Genomic DNA, 13,367 nt, shown 5'->3' with positions numbered 1-13,367 from the left:
GACAGACGGACATGGCTAGATCAACTCGGCTAGTGATCCTGATCAAGAATATATATACTTTATCGGGTCGGAAACGCTTCCTTCTGCCTGTTACATACTTTCCGACGAATCTAGTATTCCCTTTTACTCTACGAGTAACGGGTATAACAAGGAAAAACGCTATAGTCGAGAACCTCGACTATCAGATACCTATTACTCAGTTAACTGGACTAAAGGTAGATGGAGGCATTCAAGCAGCAAAGCGAGATCTCAATATATGGTCGGCAGACAGATTTAAGCTTATCTTTTGTTGATTGACACAAATCTTTGCGCTTTTAGCATTAAAACTGTAGGAGCCACAGTTTTGTGGCGGCTTGTGGGCATTACAGTGGGAGTGGCACACTGACGAAAAAAACTTGCGCTGCGCAGGAATCTCAGGAATCTGCATGCCTAATCCCAGTATTGTAGCTCTTATAGTTTCCGAGATCTCAGCGTTCATACGGACAGACGGACATGGCTAGATCGACTCGGCTTGTGATCCTGATCAAGAACATATATACTTTATGGGGTCGGAAACGCTTCCTTCTGCCTGTTACATACTTTCCGACGAATCTAGTATTCCCTTTTACTCTACGAGTAACGGGTATAACAAGGAAAAACGCTATAGTCGAGAACCTCGACTATCAGATACCCATTACTCAGTTAAATGGACTAAAGGTAGATGGAGGCATTCAAGAAGCAAAGCGAGATCTCAATATATGGTCGGCAGACAGATTTAAGCTTATCTTTTGTTGATTGACCCAAATCTTTGCGCTTCTAGCATTAAAACTGTAGGAGCCACAGTTTTGTGGCGGCTTGTGGGCATTACAGTGGGAGTGGCACACTGACGAAAAAAACTTGCGCTGCGCAGGAATCTCTAGAATTTGCATGCCTATTTCCAGTTTTGTCGTTTCTATAGTTTCCGAGATCACAGCGTTCATACGGACAGACGGACAGATAGACATGGCTAGATCGACTCGGCTAGTGATCCTGATCAAGAATGTATATACTTTATGGGGTCGGAAACGCTTCCTTCTACCTGTTACATTTTTCCGACGAACCCAGTATACCCTTTTACTCTACGAGTAACGGGTATAATTATAACTTCGGTGTTTTTTAGACAAATTAACTTCTAACCTTAAGAATATTATTATTTTAATATTTCAGAGTTTTGGATAAAACGGTAGTGAAATCAATTTTAACATTAATATTTTTTGGAGCCAATAACTAAATGAAAAACAAAACAAAAGGTGTCCCAACCTACAGACCTTTTCCCTATTAGTAGTCGATTTTGTATTACAATAAGCTGTACCTTTGGGGTAATCTTATAGGTTGTCCTATCTACCATTAGGTGATTACGTAATATGTCGATAGTGGCACACATAAATTAAATGTACAAGGGCCAGCTAACATTAACGCAATTGTATTTTACGTTTACATTAAAAATCCTAATTTAAGGTATATTAATTTTTATTTTGACAGCTGCTTCATCGCTTTTAATATGGTGGCAAGGTAAATGCCAAAAAAAGAAACGTATTCGCAGTAATGGATTTACATAGTATTAACCATATATGTATATATTTAATTAACTTGTGCTGAATTCTGTCCTTTCTATTTGTTTCTTACTAAAATATTTAAAATATTTTCATGCTTAATTAACTGAATGAAGTACGACCAAAAAGTAAGTCTTTTGTACTATTAAGTTTAACGTATCGCATATATCTTTTATAAGCATGTCAAGTTATTTCTCGAATTGGCTCCACCTAGTGGTAAAAACGTATTCCCATAACATTTATCAAATGAACCCTGTAATTTTTGGATGTCGCATTTACACTTTTACAAAATCTTTAATAATGAGGGTGCCGGACAGATTTTAGAGTGGGGGCCCTAGCGGGCGTGACAAACTTTTGTTAAGGTTAATCGAAGATTATTGACGAAGCAAATACATTTCAGCTAAAAACTCATTCATTCATTCTAGCATCAAAACTGTGGGCGTTAAAGTGGGCGTGGAAATCGCTAAAATAACCGTGCGCTGCGAAAAAATCTCTAAAATATGGATGCTTTATCCCAACTCTTCCGCTTTGAAAGATCCCAAGAAAAAAGATGAACAGACGTGTATGGCTATATCGACTCGGCTACTGATTCTGATTAAAAATAAGTGTATATGTGGTCAGAAACGCTTTCTTTTTTGCGACGAATTCGAAGTATCTATTTCCTCTACGAGTAACGGTTATAAAAATTTAATAATGAAAAAGAGCTCTCCATAAAAAACCTTTTTTGTCGTTGGCAAACGTTTTTCTTCTGATCAGCTGCTTTTTGTCGGGTATATATGTATAATAAAAACAAGAGATAACGCGATTGCCTTAAGTATCAGATACCTGTTAAAAGGAGTGCGAGGGAGGTCGAGAAACGGCTGTTTCCGAGATTGCGCACCACATCAACACGCCACCTAGCATCTATTCCTTTATTAGCTTAGACCTATTTTATGAATTGCCCAATTTGAACAATGCATGTAGATGGGTATTGATAATAAGAACAAAATCCAAATTACACTTTATAAAATATAAAAAATGTGGGGGACAGACCGACAGACTTAGCGTTCATGGGCCATAGTGTGGGTGTGGCACTCCACTGAAAAAAACTTGCGCTGCGCAGGAAGCACAAGAACCCCAAAATTCAAGCTCCACAGTCCTAATAGGGCAAATGCAGGTGGGCCGTTCTTTTACGAGTCGAACGGATTTCGGAAAGATTTTTTCCAATTTGTTATTTTCTTGTAACCTTTTTTTACGTGTACTATTCGGTAAATAAGTAAACACGTATATCAGGACTTGGACGAAAGAAAATATTTTCTAGTTTGAATTTTTTAAAATTTAAAACCAATCAAAACTGTGGCTCCTACATTTTTATACCCTTGCAGAGGGTATAATGATTTCAGTCAGAAGTTTGCAACGCAGTGAAGGAGACGTTTCCGACCCCATAAAGTATATATATTCTTGATCAGCATCACTAGACGAGTCGATCTAGCCATTTCCGTCTGTCCGTCCGATTCTACGCAAACTAGTCTCTCAGTTTTAAAGCTATCGGGCTGGAGCTTTCCCAAAAGTCTTACATCTTTTGCAGGTAGTATATAAGTCGGAGCCAGCCGGATCGGACAACTATATCTTATAGCTCCCATAGGAATAATCGGAAAAAATGGGAAAAAATTATATCTTTGGTGTTTTTTAACATATTACATTCTTTCCTTGGAAATAACATTTTTTAATTAGTTTTGAATTTCTAATTCAATTTTATCAAAATCGGAAGACTATGTATATCATATAGCTGCCATAGGAACGATCGTTAAAATGGTGGAAAAATAATACGAAACAAATTATAGCTTCGGTGCTTTTCAACATATAACCTCCTACACTTGGAAATAGCATTTTTTTATAAGTTCTGAAGTTCAAATTTAATTTTATCAAAATCGGACGACTATATCATATAGCTGCCATAGGAACGATCGGAAAATTGGTGGAAAAATAATATGAAACAAATTATAGCTTCGGTGTTTTTTGACATATTATCTTATACTATTGGGAATATCATTTTTTGTATTTTTAAATTTAACAATTACAGCTGCAAAGGTATACAAACTTCGGCTTGCCGAAGTTAACTTCCTTTCTTGTTAAAAGTAAAATAAAAACTGAAATGTATTTATCTCGTCAATACCTATCGACTGACACAAAAAATAGGTTGCCACACCAACTCTTACGCCCACAAACATAAAAAAATCGTCTGCATGCACGCTAATATCTAGGAAACTACAAACGCTAGAAAGTTGGGAACAATCATGAATATTTAAGATATTCCTGGGCAGCGCAAGTTGCACGCCCACCCTAACGCCTACAAGCGCCCATAGTACTTAGTAAACTAAAATTGATTTGATTGATCAATATCTGTATATAGATAGATATATCTAACCGCTGAGAATCTTACTATGTTAAACAAACTTTGGCATGGTCAGTGGTACCGATATCATCCGCTAGGTGACTTGGCGCTAGGTAGTGTGTCATAATTTAAAATGTAAAATAAACAAATTCAACAAATCTGGTTTCTGGCGAATATCTCGAAAACGATTCTTGTATATTTTTGAATGAGCTCAGGGACTTAAAACTTAATAGAAAATGTGGCATTCCACTTTTTTTCTTTTCTGGCTGTAAATAGTGTTATTTTAAATAACCTATTTGTGTTTTTATGAAACACCCATTGTGTAAATTTGTTTATCTCCCCGAAATTATATCCAATGTGTTTAGTGGATGACAATGTTTTAAGCTTTTTATTTAACTAACCCTTTATTTAAAAATAACTAAAATAATTTCTAATTGCACTCTATTTCTTTCAAAATTAGAGCAACTGGCATGGTGGCAGCTCTGGGAGAAGAATACACTTATCATATTAGTTGCTGCTATTATGGGATTATTGCTGACCGTGATTATTATATGTTGCATAATTATATGCATTTGCCGTCGTCGTCGTCGCCAGGATAAATGTAAGTATAAATATATTGCCAGCAAGAAAAAAATATTTTGATATATGTATGCTACACTAAAAGCAACCATTTACATATATATATTAATAATAGCGAACAACAAAAAAGGCTTGAAACATATGATAAGCATAATACATCAAGTTCGAACTAAAATATACATTTATTTTTTAATAAATCAATCAAGAATAAGTATAACATTTTTAAATACTGTTGCATGCCATTTTTAATTTAAGCATTTATCTGCAAGATAAACGAAAACAAAAAGTCGCCCAGGTCGAGGAAAAGTTTTTAGTTATAATTGTATATTTTCTTTTAGAAATCCATGAACAAATCCGGCTAAAATTTGATCGCTTTCTTCGAGCTGTTGTGTGTAATGGAGTTAGACATAAATACTATGGTTTTGTGGTTGACTTTCTTAGTACAAGTAATGTAAAATAATTGTTTATTTGTTTATATACCTTTGCAGAGGATATTATGATATTAGGAAGAAGTTTGCAAAGCAATGAATGAGACATTTTCGACCCTATAAAGAGCATTTATTCTTGATCACCATCACTATAAGAGTCGATCTAGCCACGTCCGCTTGTCCACGCGCCTGTCCATCTGTCCGTTTCTACGCAAACTAGACTCTCAGCTTCAAAGCTGTGAAACTTTTCTCAAAGTTTTCTTTTTATTGATGGAAGTATATAAGACGGAGTGAGCTGGATCAGATACCTTTACAGCTTGTTTGTTTTTGATAATATTCTCTTCTACTCTTTTAGAATAGTTTTTTAAGCAGACGAGTATATCAAATCCTCATATCGTACACTCAAAATAAAATCAACCCTTAATTTTTGAAAATCGAAATAAAATTTTTTTTCAAGTGCAAGATATTTTTTATCAAGTCTAGGAATTTTTCCTTAAATCAAGAAAGTTTTTCTTTCCTTTTTTCTTTAACCAAGAAAGCATTTCATATACATATACAAAACAAGGAAGAACGCTATAGTCGAGTACCTCGACTATCAGATACCCGTTACTCAGCTAAAGGGACCAAAGGAAAATGGAGATATGCAAGCAGCAAAGCGAGATTGAAATGCGCCACCTACCGGCGGTAGACAGATTTAAGCGATGTGGGCGTTAGAGTGGGCGTGGCAAAGTTTTTTTTGGATCAATCGATAGGTATTGACGATCGGCTAGTGATCCTGTTCAAGAATATACAGTGGCGAAAAAAATAATAGCACCACTTCAATACATTTTCTTCTGGGTAACATAAAATTGTTTTCAGTGCTTGTTTTTTTCAACACAAAATTTTTTTGTACTCTTTAGTATTCTTTCTAACCAAAAAATGTGTTTCCCTGTTTTTAAATCCTTCCTATAAATTTATTTTTAAGTGTTTTATTAAAAAAGCCCAAAAAATGAAGAAAAATAAAATAGCACCACTTCCACATTTATTAGCAAAAACCCCATATTTTGCCGAATAGCCTTAAAACAAAGCACGGGTCAATTAGATTTATCTATAATTTAAATATTTTGAACATAAAAAGTTTGATAATACCATTAAAATGGGGCGTGGAAGGCAATGCACTAAGAAAAAGCGTGATATCATCCAAAAGTCGATAAAGGATGGAAAATCTTACAGAGAAGTTGGTCGATTGGTCGGATATTTAAATAAAATGATTAAGAACGCTCTAAACTTTAAAGAAAAACCTAAAACACGATGAAGAAAACTGTCTATGACCCCCCTTCACGTCAATCGATTGATTCGTCAGAACAAGAAGGATCCTTTTAAATTTGCTACTGAGCTTAAAAAGGAGCTTAAAATAAATGCGACGGTGCAAACTCTGCGTACATATCTCAGGGAATATAACCTAAAAGCCTGCAGCCCGAGAAAGGTACCACTTTTAAATGCCAGACATATTTCTAGGCGAATGAAGTTTGCCAAGGATCATGCAAATTGGTCACCCAAACAGTGGAGGAATTTTTTATGGTCAGGTCAGAGCAAGGTGATTATGTAATTATGTTTGGTGGAAAAGGATCAGGATCGTGTGTCTGACGTCCAAAGAACTCGGAATTTAAGCCCCAGTAGACCATAAAGCATGTAGGGCGTAGTGTGATGGTATGGGCCTGCTTTTCCTATTACGGAGTAGGCCCGATACAGTGGATCAAGGCCATCATGGATCAGCACGTATACGTGGATATCATGGATACCATTATGCTACCTTTCGCAGAGAATGAAATGCCGCTCGTGTGGGTCTTCCAACAAGGTAATGACCAAAAACATAGCAGCAAGAAGGCAAAGAAATGGTTTGGGGACAACTCTGTAAACGTTATGGAGTGGCCTCCGCAGTCTCCAGACCTTAATCCAATAGAGAATCTGTGGTCGGACGTCAAGAAGGCAGTCGCCAACATCCATGGGATCCCTTTGCGGAGTAATTAGGGAGTCCTGGACTCAAATTTCCATAAAGCGATGCCAGGACCTAGTTGACTCCATCCCAAAACGCTGCGCAGCTGTTATTTCCAATAAAGGATACACCACAAAGTATTAAATGAAGAATATAAACATCGATTTAATAGTTCCATATTCTTATCTCATGAATATTGGTAGTTCCTATAATTTTAAATCCATTTTTGAAAAGTGGTGCTATTTTTTTTTTCGTTAAGTTTTTCGACTTTTTATAAAGTTTCTTAAATAATTTAAAAACTAAAAAAAAAATCTACATTATTTTTTCATTTTCTGATTCTATGTTGCAATTCGATTCCAAAAAGGTATTGCATGTTTTGACAGAGCTAAAAATATAAGTAGGGTGGCTATCCAAACATTGCTCGAGTAGGTGGTGCTATTTTTTTTTTCGCAGCTGTATATACTTTATGAGGTCGGAAACGCTTTCTTCTGCCTGTTACATACTTTCCGACGAAACTAGTATACCCTTTTACTCTACGAGTAACGGGTATAATTAGACGTGGACACAATTTTAGGGTTAAGATTCCTTACTACACACAAAAAAATAGATTGGTAAAATTGACCAACATATTAGTAAAAAGGTTAAAACCATCGAATTATCAATTTTACCCATCAAATAGTTACTCCTACGTAGTTCGTAAACGTAAGGGTTACTATAAAAATTGTAACGTTACTATAAATAGGGGTAGAATGTACCCAACCCATGGATTGTACTCAAATAACTATTTGTACACTTATCCAACCTATAAAATATAGTTTGTGAATTTTGAATAGTAAATATATACCTATAAAATTGATCAAATTTGTATAAGTCCATAAATACATCAATGTAATATGGTAATAAAATACAAAAAAAACAATTTTGAATTTGAACTTTTTAAAAGTGACTCAATTGGGAATTATAAATAGTTAACAATCATTTTTAATAGTGAAGTAAAATTTTTTATAGTTACTAAACTATCTGCAATGGTCAATTTTACCAAAAATGTATTTTGTGTATGCACTTAATAGCTACACATAATATAAAGTGCATTAAATTCATAAATAACTAAATAGCTTTTTACTTCAATGAATTTTTTTCTATTCTCAAAATCATTTATTTCCCTAAAATTTAGTAAAATTACTCTGTAATTTAGAATAAATGTAACCCTACAATTTAAGGGAAGCTTATCTTAAAGACAAAATTCGCCGATTCCCTTTTCTTATTTTTAGTGTATTTTATTTTGAGTGTATTATCTTATACTCAGTTATACCATTATTACATCCGTCGGAAAGTATGTAACAAAGAAGACAGCGTTTCCGACCCCACAAAGAATATATATTCTTGATCAGGATCACTAGCCGAGTCGATCTAGCCATGTCCGTCTGTCCATCTGTCTGTCTACTAAACTATAACTATGAGTTATAAGTATGACCGCGGATATCTCGGAAACTATCAAGGATAGAGAATTGGGATTTCAGAATTAGATTCCGTAGCCTTGAACGCAGCGCAAGTTTGTTACGCGAATGTTATTACGAAACCGCATAAGCCTGTGGAACTGAAATGTATTAGTCTCGTCAATACCTATTGATTGATCCAAAAAAAAAATTGCCACACCCACTCTAACGCCCATAACTCTTAAATCATTTCAGCATTTCAATTTCGCTTTTCTGCTTGCATATCTCCATTTCCCTTTGGTCCCTTAAGCTGAGTAACGGGTATCTGATAGTCGAGATACTCGACTATAGCGTTCTTCCTTGTTTTTTAAAGAAATTTTTCCAATTTATCTTTTAAACAAATAAATACAATGGTTTGGGTGGAGTTTTTAATGTTTGCAATCTCACTTTGCCATTAGCACAACACATGCCGGGGGTTTCACATGAAGAGTTAGCCCCATCACAGTGTGGACATATCGCTTTCGTCATTCAAATGTATGCGGGCTTACTAAAATCAATCTGACAGTTGTAATTAAAAGCAGCACGCATCATTTCATAATGCCACATCGATTGGTTTGTGGCATTTTTCCTTTATAAAGCGTTTAGGCGATATGAAACACCGACGACTCGCTAAACAACAGAAAAAATATAACAAATAATTGTAAGCAAAACCTGCACATGTTGATATAAATAGGTGAGCCCGTTCTTGAGTTATAAAAACTGTAATATATATAGATAAATTAATAGGGTCGGAAACATTTCATAACAAAACCTGTTACATTCTTTGTCCCGAAACACTGTGGACGGCAGTCGACGTAGTGACGAAGCGCACCAGTTGAGTGAGCGATTTCACGAAAAACTAAAAGGATTGCATACCAAGACTTTTAAAAGTAAAAAAATTGGTTTGGGAGAAAGAGAGTTGAAAGTGTAAAAGTGAAAATATAGAATTTGATCTGTTGGTGCCGTTGGGGATACATGCACAAGTTCAAGTTGTATTTTCACTTAAAATACGAGTCGAATACACCTCATCTGTTCAGATCGGATGCTCCGTTTAAAAGTATTATGCAAAACAAGATTTTGGGGACTTCCCAAAATGAAAATTTTATTTTGTTTGTTAGTTTGTCACAAAACCATATTTTATGGTACTGAAAATTCTAGACGATGTTAAACAGCTTTACATAAAAAACTTTAGTTCTACCACTTTTGGAAAAACTCGCTAGTTTGGCGGGAAAACATCTAAGACTAGCTAAATTTGGTACACCCGTAACTTGTGAACTTTTAAAGCGACAGGCTTGTGCTATATGTCGTTAAAAAGGTATTTCGAAATAATTTGTACGCCTATCTAACATGGTTTGTCTTTTTTTATTCCTACTTCTTAAGCTTTTTTCGATTTCTTAAAAATGGCTCGAAAGATTTTGGTCCTAAATGTGTATAGCTCTTGAGATTCCTCAAGTTTTAACGTACGATACATTGTTGTAAAAAGTCACGTTTTAAAGTTATTAGTCAACAAGAATGTCCACATTTACCAGTTCAAATCATCTAACAATGCCTGAAAATTGAACTTGTTTTTCGTATCCAATATTTATAGTAATGTCCTAAAAATTTTAGGTAATGTTAAACAGGTTAACATAAGAATCTTTAGTTTACCACTTTTGGAATAGCAAAATGTTGTACGCCCGTAACTTGTGAATTTCTACATGCTTCTGCTATATGTCGTTGGGTAGGTGTATTTTAAGTACTGTGTACGCCACCCTAACATGATTTGTCTAAATACCATCGTTTAAGTTTTTAAGTTTTTTTTTTGATTTCTCCAAAACGATTTCGGTTAAAACTTTAAACTGAACAGTACTGTACAGCCATGAGATTCCTCAACTTTGGACAACATTTAATATTATATGTGCGTATCCAAACGCTATTATAGGGTCATGGAATCATTTAAATAGCTATCAACAGTTCCATATAAGAAACTAAAACTCTACGGCATTTGAAAAATTATAGAATGTATTACTTTACGAGTAACGGGTATAAAAACAACGTGGATGTGGAAAGTTATGGATTGGGTAGGCTTTTTTTAAGAATACCGGGTACAAAGCTAAAATAATATATTTAATATATGTTTTAAATTTTACTAACATATATAACATGTTTGCTTGAATTCTTAATTTATCTATTACATACGTACGCTTTGCTTCACAATGCCTGGGCGACATCATTGCACGCTGTATTAAACTAATAAATCGCATGAAACGGTTACTATTCTGTGCTACAACAACAATTCCACGTTCATCCCACATATACACAACTACACCTACATGTACAGATCTTACGGAAGTTTCTATAAGTTCTAAAAGGTAAGTCCAAATTAAATTTATTGTATTCCAATGGCTTTTGTAAATGTATTTATGTATGAAGATCATGCAATGGTAAACAAATCAGAGAGTAAAATAATTTCAATATTAGGATTAAAAAAAACTTTATACATTAAATTTGTTAGCACACACATTCGGAAAATATATATTAAAACTGATGTTTTCCTTAAAGTTCAATTTTTTTTATAATTTTCACAATTATGAATTTATTACTCAAAGTCTTAAATTTGGTTAAAGACGCCAGCTTTTTCGCCATATGACATTTCAACTCTAAGGAATACTCCTGTTTTTACATTCACAAATGTTTTCGTAATACTTTTAAAAACGCCAAAAAAAAGGCCTTTGATTTACGCAAAAAGAAAATTTTATTTTTTAATTTTAAAAACGACAAACTTTGTTTTACGTTAAGACCGTTTTTTTAACTAACGTCAGTTCTTATTTGCATTATTCATTGGTACATTAACATTAATTTTGATCATCACAAGGCCAATTAAGGGCGTATTCATTTTGTAATTAAGTAGTTTCTCGAACCACCTCAAATTTTTTACCCAAATATTTGCCTAGACCAACATTTATCCTAAACCCGGTGCACTGCAAAAGGAAAATTAAATTTTTTTTTAAAACTCAAAAGTGATGTGAAAACCGGAGCATTCTCATATATAATTGCTTAGTACTGGCAAAAAGATAAATTGTGTTCACGTTGTCAACTTTTGTAAATTACCTTTGCATGAAACCGTATGTATTTTCATTTGTCATGTTTTACTAAATACCTATTTATACCGCATAACCCGTAAAACTGCACTTTTATTTGTTTATCCCACACACCACATTTCAGTGTATTGTCTGATCAGGCAGAAATTACACAATCGGGTGGGAGCCTTCAAGAACAAGATAAATATGCAGCTACTTTAACAAATCCGTCTCCCACGCGCTTCAATGCAATCCCGCCTAAATCGCCACCACGTTGGCCAATTCGTCCTGGAGTGATGCTTCACGTAAACAGCAACACAAAAGAAAATCTGGCTGTGAACCGAATGACATTAAACAGGAATCTGTGTAATAGTGGTGGCCACATGAGCCAGCTGTCGGCACAATTGAGTGCTGTCTTAAGAGAAAGCCACGCTAGATCCGATAGTACCATCCTCACCGATGAGTCTGTCGTCTTTGAGAAAAACGCAGCATCACAGTTATCTACAGTTGAAACAGCACAATTAAAGATTGTAAAAGAGAACAAGTCTAGAGCAGAATTAGAACCATTGGATGTCTTGCCGGCCTCAACATCATGTTCTGGCCAAAACAAATTGGATCATATTTTATCACTGCTTTTTAAAAAGAGTGCGAGTGATTGCACTCGGGATAGTCAGCGGAGTCATGTTGGTTTATTACAGACCTTTTGGCGTGGGCTGGCTTCTAATGAAAGCACCCCGCAGTTTGGAACTCAGCATCGTCTTAAAGGAATTCGTTGCAGTGGAAGTGGTAGAGTATTTTTGTGAATTTTAGTTGCACCATAACATTTATTTTTAATCCTTTTTATTTGTTGCTGTATGATTTGCATCAATCAACCAATACTTATCATATAGTGACCTACAAAAAGGCTAAAGAGACGATCCACGGGACGACAAACGCACCAATTGGAGAACCTTCTTTAAATAACAAGCCCAGTAATTGTCAATCACATACCTCATTGACACTTCAAGTGCCTTCATTAGGCAAGGATGCAGCTAAAATAGTTGCAAAAGAAACCAATTTTTCCAAGAAAATAGAAGACTATACGTGCAATGTCGCCCCTTGTAGAAAGGGAATTAGCTCTTTGGAGCCTCGTCAAAGGCGGTGCAATATGGCACCACCCAGACCCCCAACTCCTACATTACAATTAAGGAATTTGAGCAATGCAATCAACTGGAGCTGTTCCCCCGATTCAACGTTGGCCCATTCTAATAAACTCGAACATGTTAAAAGTAAGAATAATTGTAGAATTGTGTTGTCAGGGACAGTAACGAAGATAGTTTTTACCAAAAAAATCATTTTCTAACGATTTTTTTTTAGTTTTATTTATATATCCAAAAAAATGGTTATTTTTTCAGTTATATATAAATTTAATAAATTATTGATATCATGTTGATTTTTTTTCTGCTACAGAAATAGTAATAGTGTTCCAGAAGTGTCTATTTCGGTTAGACACAAAAAAATCGAACTACAATTTGTTGAAAATTATACAAACCTAAAATTAGTATTAGTATTTGCAGTTGTCGACTTAGTATATTTGCTGATTATTTTCAATAAAAAAATTTAATTAAGGAAATAGGTTTTATTTTTCAATAAGAAAATAAAAACAAGAATGGAAGTTAACTTCGGCAAGCCGAAGTTTATAGACCCTTGTAGTATAAGAAATAATCAACGTTAGTAACACCATGTTAAACTTTTAAGTATTGTTGCTAGCTTCAGTGATATAAGTGTAAAATTAAATTCGTAATGCTGAAAAGTTAAAATATTCTATATCCCAGAGTAGACAAAAATACGATCGAAACCAACAGAGCACAATTTTTTTTTAAAATAATTATTTCATTAATTCTCTGACCGTATCTTTTACAGCTAT

General features: G+C 34.6%; 1 protein-coding gene across 27 annotated transcripts in view; it reads left to right on the top strand.

The window, feature by feature from the left end:
* LOC119552963 (B-cell receptor CD22) overlaps window positions 1–13,367 on the top strand; it is a 153,556-nt gene that overhangs the window by 106,303 nt on the left and 33,886 nt on the right. For 15 of the 27 annotated variants that reach the window (XR_005219747.1, XR_005219746.1, XM_037862958.1 and 12 more), the window contains 3 exons: window positions 1,501–1,530; window positions 1,688–1,699; window positions 4,406–4,546. Coding sequence is in view for 23 of the 27 variants with exons in the window: in XM_037862958.1 (XP_037718886.1) it covers window positions 1,501–1,530; window positions 1,688–1,699; window positions 4,406–4,546 (183 nt within the window). In the remaining 4 variants the exon portion in view is untranslated. Of the gene's footprint in view, window positions 1–1,500; window positions 1,531–1,687; window positions 1,700–4,405; window positions 4,547–10,722; window positions 10,754–11,606; window positions 12,280–13,367 lie in introns of those variants that run through there. The other 12 variants (XR_005219749.1, XR_005219748.1, XM_037862965.1 and 9 more) reach the window with 5 other exon arrangements.

The sequence above is a fragment of the Drosophila subpulchrella genome, chromosome 3L, assembly GCF_014743375.2.
Source record: "Drosophila subpulchrella strain 33 F10 #4 breed RU33 chromosome 3L, RU_Dsub_v1.1 Primary Assembly, whole genome shotgun sequence".
Classification (NCBI taxonomy): Eukaryota; Metazoa; Arthropoda; class Insecta; order Diptera; family Drosophilidae; genus Drosophila; species Drosophila subpulchrella.
Note: the sequence above shows the minus strand (reverse complement) of the source record. Positions and strands in the feature narration are given on the sequence as shown.